This window comes from Eretmochelys imbricata, chromosome 7 (genome assembly GCF_965152235.1).
Source record: "Eretmochelys imbricata isolate rEreImb1 chromosome 7, rEreImb1.hap1, whole genome shotgun sequence".
NCBI lineage: Eukaryota > Metazoa > Chordata > Testudines > Cheloniidae > Eretmochelys > Eretmochelys imbricata.
The window spans coordinates 108,340,890-108,356,355 of record NC_135578.1 but is presented as its reverse complement, the minus strand read 5'-3'; the positions used below and the strand labels follow the sequence as shown (position 1 = coordinate 108,356,355).

The window sequence follows — 15,466 nt, the reverse complement described above, 5'->3', positions numbered from 1 at the left end:
ACAGTCTCTGAACCTGAGAGAATGAAAACACTGATTGTGTTAATGAATCAGCAGTAATTTACAATTTAACTAAACATTAGTTCACTTGAGTTAACTGAAAAAGACAGAATCTACAAATTATCTTCACTAATTGTCAACAGGTTTCTTTAACTGAAACGTCACTAACATTTTGGATTGTTAAACATCAAATAATTTTAGTTATTCTGGCTTTCTCTTTATTTGCAGCTTGACCCAGTGGCTTATAGGTTAGAACCTATGATTATTCCAGACTTGGACATAAAACCAGTTCTCATTCCACACCACAAAGGCAGAAAAAGACTTCATCTTGGTAAAAGGTTTTTTTATATGTATATTTTACTGTATATGTATAGTCTATGATTTTCTAATGCATCAAATATTGTAGGTCAAGATTTTCAAAGGGGATTAATGATTTTTGGTGTCTTACTTCTCATGCACCCAACTTGAGATGCTTTAAAGGAGGATGAATTTCAAAGGGCAGGTTCTCAGCACTTTCTGAAATAAGGCTGTTTTAAAGTGTCTCAAATTGAGCACCCACAGTCTGTTTAGTTTTGAAATATTAGCCTTTTTGTTAATTGAGGCTGTCTAACAATCAACTCGTAACTTTGCTAATTGGAAGTGTATTTTTAATAGTTGCAGGTAATTGTCCTGTTGTTAACGTCTTAAGATTCTGAGGATAAGAAGTAGTAGCCAAATTAACTGGATCCCCAGCTCTGTCCCCCAGTGCCTGCAATTCTACCACTCCCAAATATAGTTGAAAACTTAGACCCACCCTGGGTGGACGTTGATCCTCATGCTACTGAGTTAGCCAGCCTTTCTGCTTGGTGTCACTGTGGGGTAGTCAGGAAAAGATCCTTACTGAGACAGTAGCAGTATCTGGGTTAATAGGATTGGATTCTTGACTCTTGTGTCAAACTCACATGCCCTTGGTTAAACTGACACATTTCAGGATTATAAGGAACTTTTTCCAAGTTAGGTTGTCAGGGACCTGGAGGAAGTTCTGACTTCCTGTGGAGCTCTGGGAAGAAATCATCTGGTTAGGATGAAGTGGCCATTTCCAACATTTACTTTTTTCAGATTCTGAACATGTTTGGTACTGTATTTCCTTGCCTTTTATTAAATTGAACTTTAACAGCATCTACTTCAAATACGGGTGGCAAAATACTGCTTTTATAGTGAAGATGCTGTGTTCTATGTCATCTTTTAATCAAGAGGGATAAGAGGCATGGGCATATATGCACCAATAATTGGTACTTTTGGCTAGTACTTACTTTAAAAAATTGTGTTTGTGTTCACGTAACATTTTCACTAAGAATGCTTCTGATATTGTGATCTTTTTAGAGTTGAAAGATTCTCTTTCTCGTATGGGATCAGATCTAAAGCAGGGTTTTATCAGCTCTTTGAAGAGCGCTTGGCAGACTCTTAATGAATTTGCACGTGCTCATACCTCTTCAACTCAGCTGCAAGCAGAACTGGAGAAGGTAGCTAATCAAATTAAAGAGGAAGAAGAAAAACAAGTGGTAGAAGGTAGGTTGACATTTCACTGATATTCTCTTAGTATACTAATCTCATGTTTGTGGAAACATCAAAGTTCAAATGAACGTTAGAAATGTTAGATTTTTAGTTAATTACAATTTGATCTTGACCAGGAAAACATATTTTTTCAGATTCTTAATATGTTATTCTTTGTATTTGGTACTGTATTTCCTTGCCTTTTATTAAATTAAACTTTAACAGCATCTACTTCAAAGGAGGCTTTGATTAGTGAAATCTTACAATTGAGCTTGATGTCAAGAGCAAGTTTCTAAATGTCTTGCCTTTACTCTTCTGTAAGAAAAATGAGTAAACAAATATTTAACATCTGTGGGATTTCTGCTTTTTAATTAAGCTCTACTGCCTAGAAGGCCAGGCTGAGTAATGAGACAAGAGTCAGAAAGAGTGGATGTGGAGAAACTGAAATGAACACTGTGTCTAAGTCATAGATATTGCCTTCTACAAACATTAATCTCTTGGGAGGTTGGGGGCTTGATTTCTGCCTGCTATCACTTATCTGACAGGTATTATTTACTATTGTATGCTTTGTTGTTTCTGGGTAGAATGAACAAACACTTCCTTAGTCTCACACAATCAATTAAGGATGGTCATTGCTGCTGGAGAAACAGATTGAAACAATTCATTTTTATGGTTATTAGTCACACTGCTGCATGACAGAATGAAACCACATGAATGGATAGTGAGACGTGGTTCTTAATTACCTATCTAATGTCTTGCAGAGACTCTGTGCTTCAAGGTTGCACTGTTATTTAAATTTATAATAAAAAGAACCTGAGACCTCCGTTTGTAATAATAAACCACACAGAAAACAGCAAAGGACTTATTTGTGTTTTATTCCACAGTTGAGTTGAGGCTACTACTGTCTTCCGAGAAACTAATGTAGAAAACGGTGACCTCCGTTTATAGTCATAGAATCAAGCAGTAATAAAGGGTTGAGCTTGTGACTGACTTCAATGTTAAAACTATCAATTCTAGCTGAAAAAATTGCCGAAAGTCCAGATCTTTCGAAGGAGGAGGGTTGCTTAGTAAAGGTCGGAATGCTAAATGGAGGACGTCGTATTGACTATGTTCTACAGGAAAAACCAATAGAAAGTTTCAATGAATACCTTTTTGCTCTACAGAGTCACTTGTGTTACTGGTAAGAATTACATATTTTTTTCTGTAATTCCACAAATTTTGCTTTTCCAATGTAGTTATATGTATTTAATTCAGGTTACTTAATTATCAGTCCTCTTCCTCTTATTTTGTACAGTTTATCTGTGACCAACATGACAATAACAAGAATGCTACTGCTTGTTTCTAGCATTTTCATTATGAAGATTGGGAGGATCATAGAGCTTAATTTTCCAGGCTTTTTTTATTTTATTTAATTTTATTGTATTTTTTAGTTTTGACAGAAATAGCAGTGTTCTACACAGGATTTTTCCTCAGTATGATACTGACCAGGAGTGGTAGAAAGAGGATATCTGTTGAAATAGGTTAGAAACAATACAAGCTATGTTGGATTTTTACTAATGAATACGCACCTTCAGTTTTGGCATGGGTTTGCTGGTGCACAGTGGTGAAAGAAAGGTTGCCTTTGATACAGTACTACAAAGAGGAGGAATGGTCCAGTGGTTAAGAGTCTAACCTGGCACTCGTGGGGACCTGGGTTTGGTGATTCTGCACAGGCTTCTATGAACTTGGACAAGAACCATTTCTTCTATGAACTTGGAAAAGAACCATTTTCAAAACAAAACTCTAAAGGGATTCTTGCAAATTAGCTTAGGCTCTGAAGTCAGTTAAGTGCTTTAAAAACTTTTACCCTTAGTCTCTGCCTCAGTTCCTCATCTGTCAAATGGGAATAATAGCATTTCCCTGCCTTATAGGGAGTGTTGTGAAGAGGAATAAAGATTGTGAAACGCTCAGATACTACAGTAAAATCATAGAATTGTAGAAGTGTAGGACCGTAAGGGAGCTCAATAGGTCATCTAGTCCAGTCCCCTGCCGTCAAGGCAGGACTAAGTAATAACTAGACCATTCTTGACAGGTGTTTGTCTAACCTGTTCTTAATGCTCCAGTGACGAAGACTCCACAACCTCCTTAGGCAGTTTGCTCCAGTACTTAACTACCCTAACAGGAAGTTTTTCCTAATGTCCAACCTAAACTTCCCTTGCTGCAATTTAAGCTCATTGTTTCTTGTTGTATCCTCAGAGGTTAAGGAGAACAATTTTTCTCCCTCCTCCTTGTAATAACCTTTTATGTACTTGAAAACTGTTATGTCCCCTCTCAGTCTTCTCTTCTCCGGACTAAACAAACCCAAATTTTTCAATCTTTCCTCGTAGGTCATATTTTCTAGATCTTTAATGCTTTCTAGGGAGTCATTTCCCGTTTTGTATGTGTGCAATTGATTGGTCCGTCCTAAGTGGAATTCTTTGCATGTGTCCTTATTGAGTATCATTCTGTTTACTTCAAACCGTATCTCCAGTTTGTCCAGATCAGTTTGAATTTTAAACCTATCCCCCAAAGCCCTTACAACCTCTCCCAGTTTGGTATCACCTGCAAACTTTGTAAGTGTACTCTCTATGCTATTATCTAAATAATTTGTGAAGGTATTGAGCAGACCCAGGACCAATCCCTGCACAACCCCACTTGATATGCCCTTCCAGCTTGATTGTGAACCACTGATGATTACTTTCTGGGAATGGTTTTCCAACCAGTTATGCTCCCACTTTATAGTCGCTTTATCTCGGCTATATTTCCCTATTTTATTTATGAGGAGTTCATGTAGGACAGTATCAAAAGCCTTACTAAAGTCAAGATATATCACATCTACCACTTTCCCCCATCCACAAGGCTTGTTGCCCTTTCAAAGAAAGCTGTTAGGTTGGTTTGACATGATTTGTTCTTGACAAATCAGTGTTGACTGTTACTTATCACTTTACAGTAGAACCTCAGAATTATGAACTGACTGGTCAACCACACACCTCATTTGGAACCAGAAGTATGCAATCAGGCGGCAGCAGAGACCAAAATATAAAGAGTACTGTACTGTACTAAAAGTAAATGACTTAAAAAAAAAAAAGTAGAAAGCAGAATTTTTCTTCTGCATAGTAAAGTTTCAAAGCTGTATTAAGTCAGTGATCAGCTGTAAACTTTTGGAAGAACCATAACATTTTGTTCAGAGTTATGAAAATTTCAGAATTATGAACAGCCTCCATTCCTGAGTTGTTGATAATTCTGAGGTTCTACTGTATTGTCTTCTAGGTGTATGCAAATCGATTGCTTGATTATTTTCTCCATTATCTTTCCAGGTACTGAAGTTAAACTGAGTGGTCTGTAATTCCCTGGTGTATTGTTATTCCCCTTTTTATAGATTAGCACTATATTTGCCCTCTTCCATTGCGGTCATTTTAGTACCTAAGGTAGCCAGCGAGTAGAAGCTATGTAACGTTGATCAGCTTGCTTTTTGGGAAGAAATATTCCTCTAATTCTCCAAATATTGCAACCTTGTGGAAAAGAAAACCTTTACAGTAAGCACGTTCTTTGCTTCTTCTGTGAAGGGGACAGAGTTTATCATGTGTGTGGGCAATTAGCATTGAGAAATTGTATTCCTGAGGAGTACTGACTCTCTCTGAGTGAGACTTGGAATAACCTCCACCTTACACTCTTGGAAATATAAGTTGGTCACTCATAGTATTCCACGCTTAATCAAACCTTCTGCTGCTATCTCTTCTTGTGACTAGCAAGATCTTTTGTATCAAACTCAATATTAAAAGGTCCTTTGGCTTTTATATAAAGCTGACTAAACCACCATTTGTCTTCTTGTTTCTTTTGGCACTGGTATGTTAGATCAGGCTGCCTCCAAGAGAGCCATGTCTAAATGCTGCTACTTGGCTGACTCACAACTTCCAGGTCCTGTTAATGAGCACCCTAGCAGGGGTGCACCAGCCTCTGTTTCCAGCCTCAGACTCTTCTAACCTAGAATATTGGCTGTGTTCAGCCACATGAAGTTCTGTACACATCTCTCAGAGATGTTCTGCTTAGGTTTATCCAACTAGGTCATCTAGCTAGTCTCTCTGAAGACATTGCTACTTCAATTGAACCTCATGGCATGAATTTAGCTTCAACCTTTTATAACAGTAACCTTAATCATCTGCCACCATGAGCCTTCACCGCTCCTGCACAAGCTGAGAATGGGTTTCATTACTGTTTAAATGGCCAACACTTTTTTTTTTTTTTTTTTTGGACATCATTTTGTACCTGGCTGAATAGTACTATTTCTAGTATGACTTATTTTTCAGGTGACATGTTTTGCATTGACTACACCTAGAGTTTCAGCTGATATTTTAGAAGGTGTGAGATCCCTGGTATTCTGAAATCATCCCGTTCTTTAGAAACCAATCTTTTTCTCTGGGGTTATCATGGAATGTCACTCTCAAAAGTGCATGTGCCTATCTAGGTAGCATTATCATTTTGTTCTGAAATAAGAACTGCTATTTTTCTGCAAAGAAACAAATTGATATTCTTATCTCTCGTATGATGCTTTGCCTTGACTTTATCGCTATTCTGAACTTGGTGCTCAAAAAAGGTAAATGTAGCAAAGATCATTTTCAAGGCTAAGCAAGGACACCATATTTGTTTTGACAGCTACAGCTTTTCAAATGCAACCATTCCTGAAGAGAGATTCGAGCACAATAAGTAGCAAAACTTTATTTTACTTTGTGTGGGAATGAAATTGCAAGATGATAATGCTCTGTCATCAGATTTTAACAAAATAAGGAAAAAAGAATTGCCACAAATGGATCTTCCTTCAAAGCTTTGATATTTGTTATGATTTTTACTGCTGATGTACACAGTGGTTTCAAAGCTGGTTTTTAGGACATGAAAAGGGAAATTTCATTTCCATTGTGTAATTGGCCATGCAAAACACCATTACTTTATCTGGATTTTGAGTTTAAAACAATAGTTTAAAAAAAAAAACTGATTTCATGTATTTCAGATGGTACAGGATATAGAGTAACTTGCATGAGAAGCAATATAACCCGTTGAGAGGAAAAAGCTGCCAATCTGTATTCACTCTTATGCATACTTAATTTCTTACTTTTGTATATCTTAGATTTGTGCGTTTTATTACCACAGTACATTTGAATAGACATGGGTTGTGGGATGACATTGACATGTATGTAAACTGCATGTGATAGCTAACATGACTTGTGTAAAACATGAACAACAACTGATCCTCAAACATCCAGATGATTAGTTAACTGTATCTTTTTCTCTTATTGTCTTATTTCTCTTAAAGACCAGTTGGTATTTGGAAAAACAAAAGTAAACTAAAATTGGTCCTTCAAAACAATGGCCTTTTTTTGCTGAGTAAAACTAGTACTGTGTGGCTTTGCTATAATTTTCATAATAGTAGAAGCACAAGTAGCTTACTGCACTAGTTATCAAGTGCCACTGAAATAGGGTGACCAGACAGCAAATGTGAAAAATCAGGATGGGGATAATAGGAGCCTATATAAGAAAAAGACCAAAAATCGGGACTGTCCCTATAAAATCGGGACATCTGGTCACCCTACACTAAAATGTCTTCTGACTGTTGGAAAGAAAAAACTCCATAGAAATAAAGTAAATTATGTCTAGAAATAGGCAGTGTTATCCAGTGGTTAAACCACAGGACTTGAAGTAATATCTAATGGGGCTTTTTAGTGTTGATGATGTTTACATGGTGGTGAATTGACAGTTGATTGTATAGGAGCTGTTCTTATTGCAGCTCCAATCCTGATGTATGACAGTCATATCAACAGTTTGCTCTAATAGTTGGGTTTCTCTAATCTAATCAATAATAAATTCCAATGGTGGTGATTTCTTCTGCACAAGCCTTCATTGTCTGGATTTTTTATCTTTTATGATGAATAGTATTTGTGTAGTTTGTGTTTTCCACAAGGTGGCAGTCTGTAGTTATTTTTTTCTATCTAAAGATTTGTTACTCTAATAGACTAAGCCATATTAAAGTACCTAATCAGAAGTAAGCAAGAGTAGAATATAGTGAGTAATACCCAAGAATTCAAATTAAAAAGTCTTCTCAGGAAGACATCGGTGAAGTGAGCCAAACCTTCAGGATGAGGAAACCCTGACATTGATCCCTTTGCCTGAAAATTTGTTGCTTGTGTATGGTCCAGATATACAGAGGGGTATCAGGGTGTAATGTGGTTATGACCTGTATGCTGAATCTCATTGTAAATATTTGAGCAATCGCATAATTTCTCTTGCATTTTTAACTGTGTATTGGCAATCTATAAACAGCATTCCTTAGAGGGCAACATCCTTTAATATAGATCATAATCATAGTCATAATTACACCTCTCTCTCACTCAGCTGCCTTCTGGCATGTTTGAAAGGATATGAGAGGGGCTTGTGCAATATTTGCACAACTCTTAGGACTTGCCTCAAGCAATAGAATGTTGGTTATAAAAAAAACTAATGGACCCTTTTTATTCATAGGGAATCTGAAGACACAGCTTTGCTACTTCTCAAAGAAATATATAGGACTATGAATATCAGTCCGGAACAGCCGCAACACTGATGTGTAGATACCTGAATTTGTAAGTTTTGCCCTCATATAAACTGCATGCACTTAAATCCCAGCATAATTTGGTGAACATGATTTTGGAGGCCATTTTCTTTTTCTTTTCCCATCAAAGCTTACGGTGTGAAGCAGGCAGTTATAAAGTGTGTAATGTTGTTGCAATGTGTGAATTGTGATTCTGGCTCTAATGATCCTCCACTGACTGATGAAAGTTGTGCATGTGCATAGTATGGAGGGGACAGGGAGAGTAGAATAACTGACCTTCTAAAGAGTTCTGCCCAGACAAATACATAATCTAGAAATACAAACAATATAGCTTGAGAACTGCAGCATAAATAATTCCCCCAAAAGACACTAGCTTATTTTAAAAGGAACCAAAATAATAAACTGCATATTATGCATCTCAGAATAAAAATATCTTTAGTACATAGCAGTTGTAAAGTAGTAAGTATCCCATCTGAGGGTCCTCACTCAGAGTTTCTTCCACTGAGCACTAGGAGCCAGAGTCTGAATTTGAGGTGATAATGGAAATATCATTTTGGTTAGTATCCTGCTGTTTTTCCTGGTGTTTGTGTTAATTGTTAAAATCAAAGCAACTAAGACATAACAGAGTTGTAGAAATTAATGAAACAAATAGTTTCTTGCTCTTTGGCAGTGACTCAGGCTATGTCTACACTGGCACTTTTGTTGGTAAAGCTTTTGTTGGTCGGGGTGTGAAAAAAACCCACTCCCCTGACTGACATAAGTTTCACCGACCAAAAGCACCAGTGTGGACAGCACTATGTCGTTGAGTGACGCTCTTCTGCTGACATAGCTACTGCTGGTCGTTGGGGGTGTAATTATGTACTTATGTAATCGTTGGGGGTATAATTATGCCAACGGGAGAACACTCTCCCGTCAGCATAGAGCAGCTTACAGTGGCGCAGCTGAAGCGGTACAGCTGTGTCGCTGTAAGGTCTGTAGTGTAGACATAGCCTCAGTGAATGTTACAGTTCATGCTCATACTTTGATGATACCATTTTCAGGCACTGACTATTATGGACATGGAGGTATTAAAATATATAGAGAGAAATCATCTTTGCCCCCCAGAAAACTTGCTGACATTCTGCATTAATGTTCTGGAAAGTACCCCCTTTAGACAGCAGCTTTTGATGCTTTCCTCGTTCTCAGACATATCAACAATAAAATCAAGAGAGGACAGTATCCTTCCTTATTAAAAGCACAGACGGGGGTCAAAATACTCAATCTGCGGGAGAGTACATGAACTTTTCATAGGAGTATCCCAGATGCCTGTACTGCTGCTGTACAATCTTAATACGTTTTTGTAAGAGAATGTTCCTGCTGCTAGTGTACTAAATAGCCAGTTTAACTGATTGCCAATGGGGGTGGTGTACCAGTCTAATGTCAGTCCTGCTCTGCTGAAGTATGTCATAGCTGATTGACTGCACTTTAAGTGTAGCAAAAGGAAAAACACATTTGAAACTATTGCCTAGCAACACAACTGCTTATATCAATTGTCAAGATGCTATCTACAGCATCTCTCATCGTCATAGTTGTAATGTTGCACTCTTGGCTTTTGTCTCTTATATTATGTCCTTATAGGTTAAAATCCTTACTCACCTGTTCTCGCTACAGAATGGTTGTTTTTAAACTCTAAGTAATTTTGTTTGTTTAGTGGCAAATCATTCTACAATAAACTCATTCCTGGTTTCCGGTGTGTAGGCTGGAACACTCTCTTTCATTAAGACGCATGCACAGTATCGCTCATGGGAAAGAGCATGGATGTACAGTATATCACAGTCTATTGCTGTTTGCTAATGAGCAAGTCAGGAGTGTCTGTACAGTTGCAGCAGCTTCAGGAGTTGCTCGGAGCTTTCCCATCCCTTGCTTGGCTAGCCAGCAAGCATATGAAACTACATTTCAAATAGTAAATGTCCTGGATGGCAAAGCAGTCCAGGCCCTTTGGTACGTTTGTTATTTTTATTTCAGCGACAAGAAATATCTCTCTGCTTGCGTTATCTAAAAAGTCTTTGCAAAATCCTGCTCCTCTAGGAAAAGTAAGCATTTTTCCCAGGCTAGCATGACCAGCCATGTTCTGCAGAATCTAAGTAGTTCTTCTTATAGTTGCAAAAAAAAAAACCACAAAAAAAAACATTAGAACAAGAACTGATGAGTGCAATTGGTGCTGTAGCTGCTATGCAGTGTGAGGCAGCTTCGGTTACCTGATGGAATTACAAAAAGAGCTCCATTTACTTTGCCGCTGTTTAGAAGCAGACTCAGTGGACAAGCAGCCTATAGGTTCCTTGGCTCATGAACAGGAAGAATAAAGATCAGCAGTAGCCCTGGGCTTCCCTTCTTCTTCTTTCCTCACCCCTTAGTATGGAGGCCTACACACCTCTCCTGTTTTGCTGTCCTGAGCTGTCTCCTAGCCCAAGCGAGTGGGACACAATATGCGTGGCTCCAGTGAGTGGGGGAAGAATAGGACCCCCAGCTTCTCCATGAGTGTTGTGATCATAGAACAGCCAGAAGAAGAGAAGTCCCTGCCATCAGGAAAAGACTAGAAGCCCAATTAGGGAAACGTGCTGAGGCAGCTGTGAGGAGCCTGAGGGGCTGAGATGGCCAGTGTGGTTTTGAGAAGTCTCTGCTGAGTGACAGTAGATTTGGGAAACTGAATTGTGGTGGTGGGGAAATTAGGGAAGATTCTGCAAGAGATGGAGAGATCAAAGAGTGATGAATTAAGTGGAATGGTGCTCAGTGGGTAGAGGGATTAATGGGGGTGAGTCAAATTTAGGATGTTGGTGATTACTAAGTGAATTATGAAGTGATCAGTGCAGTACAGAAGCTGGCGTGAAGTGTTTGTGAGAGTAGAGAGAGAGTGTTTGGTGTGAAGTGTCCGAGGAGGTGTGAGTGCATGAGTCTAGTTGTGTGTACTGTTGTTTGACAAGGCCGGACCAGTGTGTTTTGTGGGGTTTTTTTTTTCTCATCTGGGCTGGTGATAAAAAAAATATTAGCCATGATTGGATTCCCATAATAATCAGTGAGTAGCTCCCAAGATCTGGCAGTCAGCTATGACCAAAGTCATCTAAACCATGGGAAAAAAATCTTCCAGCCCTCTCATCTAACATGACTAGGGTGACCAGATGTCCCGTTTTCTGGGGACTTCTTATATAGGTGCCTATTACTCCCCACCTCTGTCCCAGTTTTTCACAGTTGCTATCTGGTCACCCTAAACAGAGTGTTCTGCTTTGTCTTCCTGAAATTACTCTTTGATAAACAATATTGTAAAGTTCACACGATTTTTTGTAGGATGTTTGCGTGCTTAGAATAACAGAATTTATAGCCAATATGGCCTGGTTGAATAGAAATGTATGTTACATTAAGATTTAATCATTTTTACATAATATGTTTCTTTGTATGCTTAGTGTTTATTTGCACTTGCTTGTCATTTTTGTGTCCTCTAAATATTTGTAATAAGAGAGTTCTTCCAGGCAACTTTATGCCCTACTTGTATTTTTACTACTTGTACCTTATGCCCTACTTGTATTTTTAGTTCTTTTGTAGTGGGTCCTCCAAAGTGCACAATACGCAAGTTAATATAACTTCATAAAAAGCCAGAGCTATTAAATTCTGTGTTCAGCTGCCCCAGCACATCCTATAAAATGAGTTAACTTAAAGGGTATGCTTACACATACGGGCACAGTAGCTAATCCAACTTTCCAGTGATCCCATGATCAGAAATCAAGATCCAGTATCAATTTTATTGATATTTAGGAATGAATTCAATCATCATTGTGGGGGATTAACACAAGTCTCCCATTAGTGCAGCATTGCAGTACTCCCATCACTCTTAATTTGCAATCATAACTCCCATCACCAGAATGAATCCTGTTCGTGGTGGTGGTGTTTAGAGGGGAATGGGGGGGCTGAGGAAATAGACCTTAGGGTATTACATTTTTATAAAATAATGAGTGGTGTGTGTGGGTTTTTAATCTTTTTCTCTTTGAAAATGAACATTAGTGTGTTTAGTTTTAACATAGTAGTACTACTGCAAGATGAGAAAGTTCAGTTTCACCTTTCCTGTTTTTCTTTTTCTCTGCACAGCATATCTAACGTTCCAGCAGGCTTGCTGACAAAACATTTTGAGGAACCTCCAGTATTTCTCTAGTCACACATGGCAAGAATCCGAATCACAACAGCATTTTTTTTCTTCAGTCCAGAACTATTTGATTTAGATAATACCTTCTTGTTTCATTCAAGAGTGTTTCACAGTTTTAAAATGATCAGCACCGCAGTTTGGGAAGCATAATTGGAATGACACCATTTAACCTTCTTATTGAAATTTAGTTGTACTGTTGCCAAACTTTGACCAGTGAAGAAATATTTGTGGCATGCAAATTATTATTATTTTTCTTCTCAAGCTACCTTGTCTGTTAGGTGTCAAACATGTATTTTCTATGAAGGCAATATGTTCTTTATTAAAGAAAGGACTTGCTGAGACACAGCAATAATCTGCTCTTTTTAAAAAAATGCGTTTCCACTTTTAAAAACAAAATGTGAATTTTAGTTATAAGCTGCTTTACATCAAGCTTTTGTATTTGCTAAAATCAGCAGCCAGAATGACTTTCTTACTACTGTGAGTTCAGTGCTGAGATTTTATAAAAGCTTTTTAACCCTCTGACTTCTTTGCAATGGAGATAAAATTATCTTTTGTTATAGAAAATATAAAGATTTGTTACAGCCAGTTCAGCATTCACCTCTCTTGGACTGTAACTGATGTAGAGAACGAAGAGGGATGAATCAAACTACATTTCATTTTGGTAATTAACAGTTCATGTGACCTCGTGGCTGCTCTACCTGGGAACTGAAATTATGACATTGACCTCAGAAAATTAATTTCTCTCACCAAGGCATGTGAATGTAGAGCCTCTTTCAAGCTTATTGGAGCTAAATGTAACAGCCAAGGCCAAGATTTGTGATCCATATTCTATTTTCATCTAGTGAAATCAGTGGAGTTGTATGGGGTGAGGTCTTTTGGATTAGTGTCTCTGTGAACGCTGGGCTTCTGTAGCTTTCTTCTGGCAGCATCTTTAATGCAATTACCTAACCTATAGTGCTAATAATATTTGCTTCTGTTACTGCAGTAAGGACATTTTGTTCACTTAGTAAATTCTTATGGAACACAGTGACTTTTTTGAGTATATGTAAAATACACATTTTTGTGTGTATATTTTGGTTAGTATAATTAAAAGTTACTGTAATGCCAATGAATCTTTACTTCAAGCTTTTGTACTTATCTCAACAATTAATGATTTGTTCTCTCATTTAATGAGAAGGAACTTGGATGCTTTTGGTGTCACTTCTCCCATTCTGAATATTCAGGATTACATATAGTACAGTAGTTTCCCTTCAATTTTTTTTGTTGAGCTAGAATACATTTTGCCAAGATATGTCGGATGGACCAGTCTCTTGGCTGATGGCACAATGAGTGGAAAAGCCCAATCCCTTCAGTAAATCCTGTATTAAAGATAAGTTTCCCAACAGCTTTCAGACCCATATAATTGGTATTCAGATCATGTAGCCTATAGTACTGGATAAAATACCAAAGAATGAAAGATATTATGGTTTTCAAGAACCTACAACAATGTTGAATGTGTACATTGTGCTGAAGTGAGGACATAAAGGCAAACAAAATAAATTTAATGAAAAAAATGTCCAGAGGGTGTTTGATATGACTTATCACTTTGAATCTAAGGGAAGATGCTGTTGGGAATTCAGCTTGCTTTTTGATTGTATATTATTCATTACTGTGAAAGGAAATTACTGTTTAAAACAGATTAAGCAGTTAGTCACTTAAAATGGATATGTTTGTTTGAACTTGAATATTTTAAATCCATTAACTATTTTTAATTCCAAGGAATGTAACCTTTTTTTAACACTTTTGTCTTGATAGTCTGAGATAAGCAATTATTTCAGGGGGAAAAATTCTGACTGGGATCTTAGACTTATGTGGAATCTCCTCCATTTGAGCCACCTAAAATGTGAATTATATTCTGAAAAGTGACTTTTTAAAAGTTGCACATTAATCATCTTGTATGTATTCAGTCATTTCTGCTTACTGCAGTGACAGAAGTTTCTGCTTTTAAATCCTGTTCCATCTTGTAACTTGGAACTTAGTAAACAGTTCTGTTGGTGATCCACAACACTACAAACCTTTGGAGGGAGTGAGGTATAATTTGGCCAATGGAAACTTTAATCATGTAGAAGAAGGGGGAAAACCCATCTTGATTTTTTTTTCAAATCCAATTTTCAGAGTTACCCTCTAGAGGCCAAATATCCTTTCTAGTAAACCAAGGACACTGATCTGGAAGTCAGAGAGACAATAAACACGGCACCCCATAATGTCAGAGAAGAACAGCCATTTAAATCTAGGCAGGAACAGAGCACTAGAAAATGCACTATGGGGAACAAAGGGCACTGGCAAGAGAGTGGAGTTATATTACCTTATAACTGACTCCTGTGATATTTGTTTTTCCTTTAGAACTCTGGATTATTAGCTACTTAGGCTGTAAGCTTTTTGGGGCATTTTTGTGGGGACTTTGTACGGTGTCTAGCACGGTATGGGCCTTGTTCCTGACTGGGACATCTAGTTGTTGAAATAGAAAATCTCCTTCAGAATAATAGTATAAATGTATAACCACTTAAAAGGTTTATATAAATATTATAGAAGTGTTATCTTCAAGACAGGTTTCAGAGTAACAGCCATGTTAGTCTGTATTCGCAAAAAGAAAAGGAGTACTTGTGGCACCTTAGAGACTAACCAATTTATTTGAGCATAAGCTTTTGTGAGCTACAGCTCACTTCATCGGATGCATCCGATGAAGTGAGCTGTAGCTCACGAAAGCTTATGCTCAAATTGGTTAGTCTCTAAGGTGCCACAAGTACTCCTTTTCTATCTTCAAGACAATATATTTGGAGCACCCTATGTTATGGGCTTCGTCCTGCTCCCATTTACATCCAGGGAAAAGCTCCATGGACTTAAATGGAGATAGGGTTTGGGTTCCATGTACTTACTTTTCTTTAAATACAAATCCGGTTGCTTTTCCACTACGATTGTTCCAAAATATTTTACCCAATCGAATAAAATTCATCTTCATCTTCTAATATTGATTTCTTTTCTTTCATGCACCCTAGTGCAGTGTTACTATACCACCTCGTGGCTTCTTTATATCTACATAGTTGTCTCACACACACATCTGCCACCTCATAATCCCTTCTTAATATTCTCCAGTTCAGCATATTACATCACTTGTCTTGTCAGCCTGA

The 15,466-nt window shown here is 37.6% G+C and overlaps 1 protein-coding gene across 1 annotated transcript in view; it reads left to right on the top strand.

Moving 5' to 3' along the window:
- SEC23IP (SEC23 interacting protein) overlaps nt 1-13,411 on the top strand; it is a 38,185-nt gene extending 24,774 nt beyond the window's left edge. Inside the window, 5 exon segments of the mRNA XM_077823025.1 lie at nt 226-328; nt 1,360-1,545; nt 2,548-2,710; nt 8,059-8,159; nt 12,245-13,411. Of these exon segments, the coding sequence (XP_077679151.1) occupies nt 226-328; nt 1,360-1,545; nt 2,548-2,710; nt 8,059-8,140 (534 nt within the window). The 3' untranslated portion in view covers nt 8,141-8,159; nt 12,245-13,411.
- Nucleotides 13,412-15,466: the final 2,055 nt, after the last annotated feature.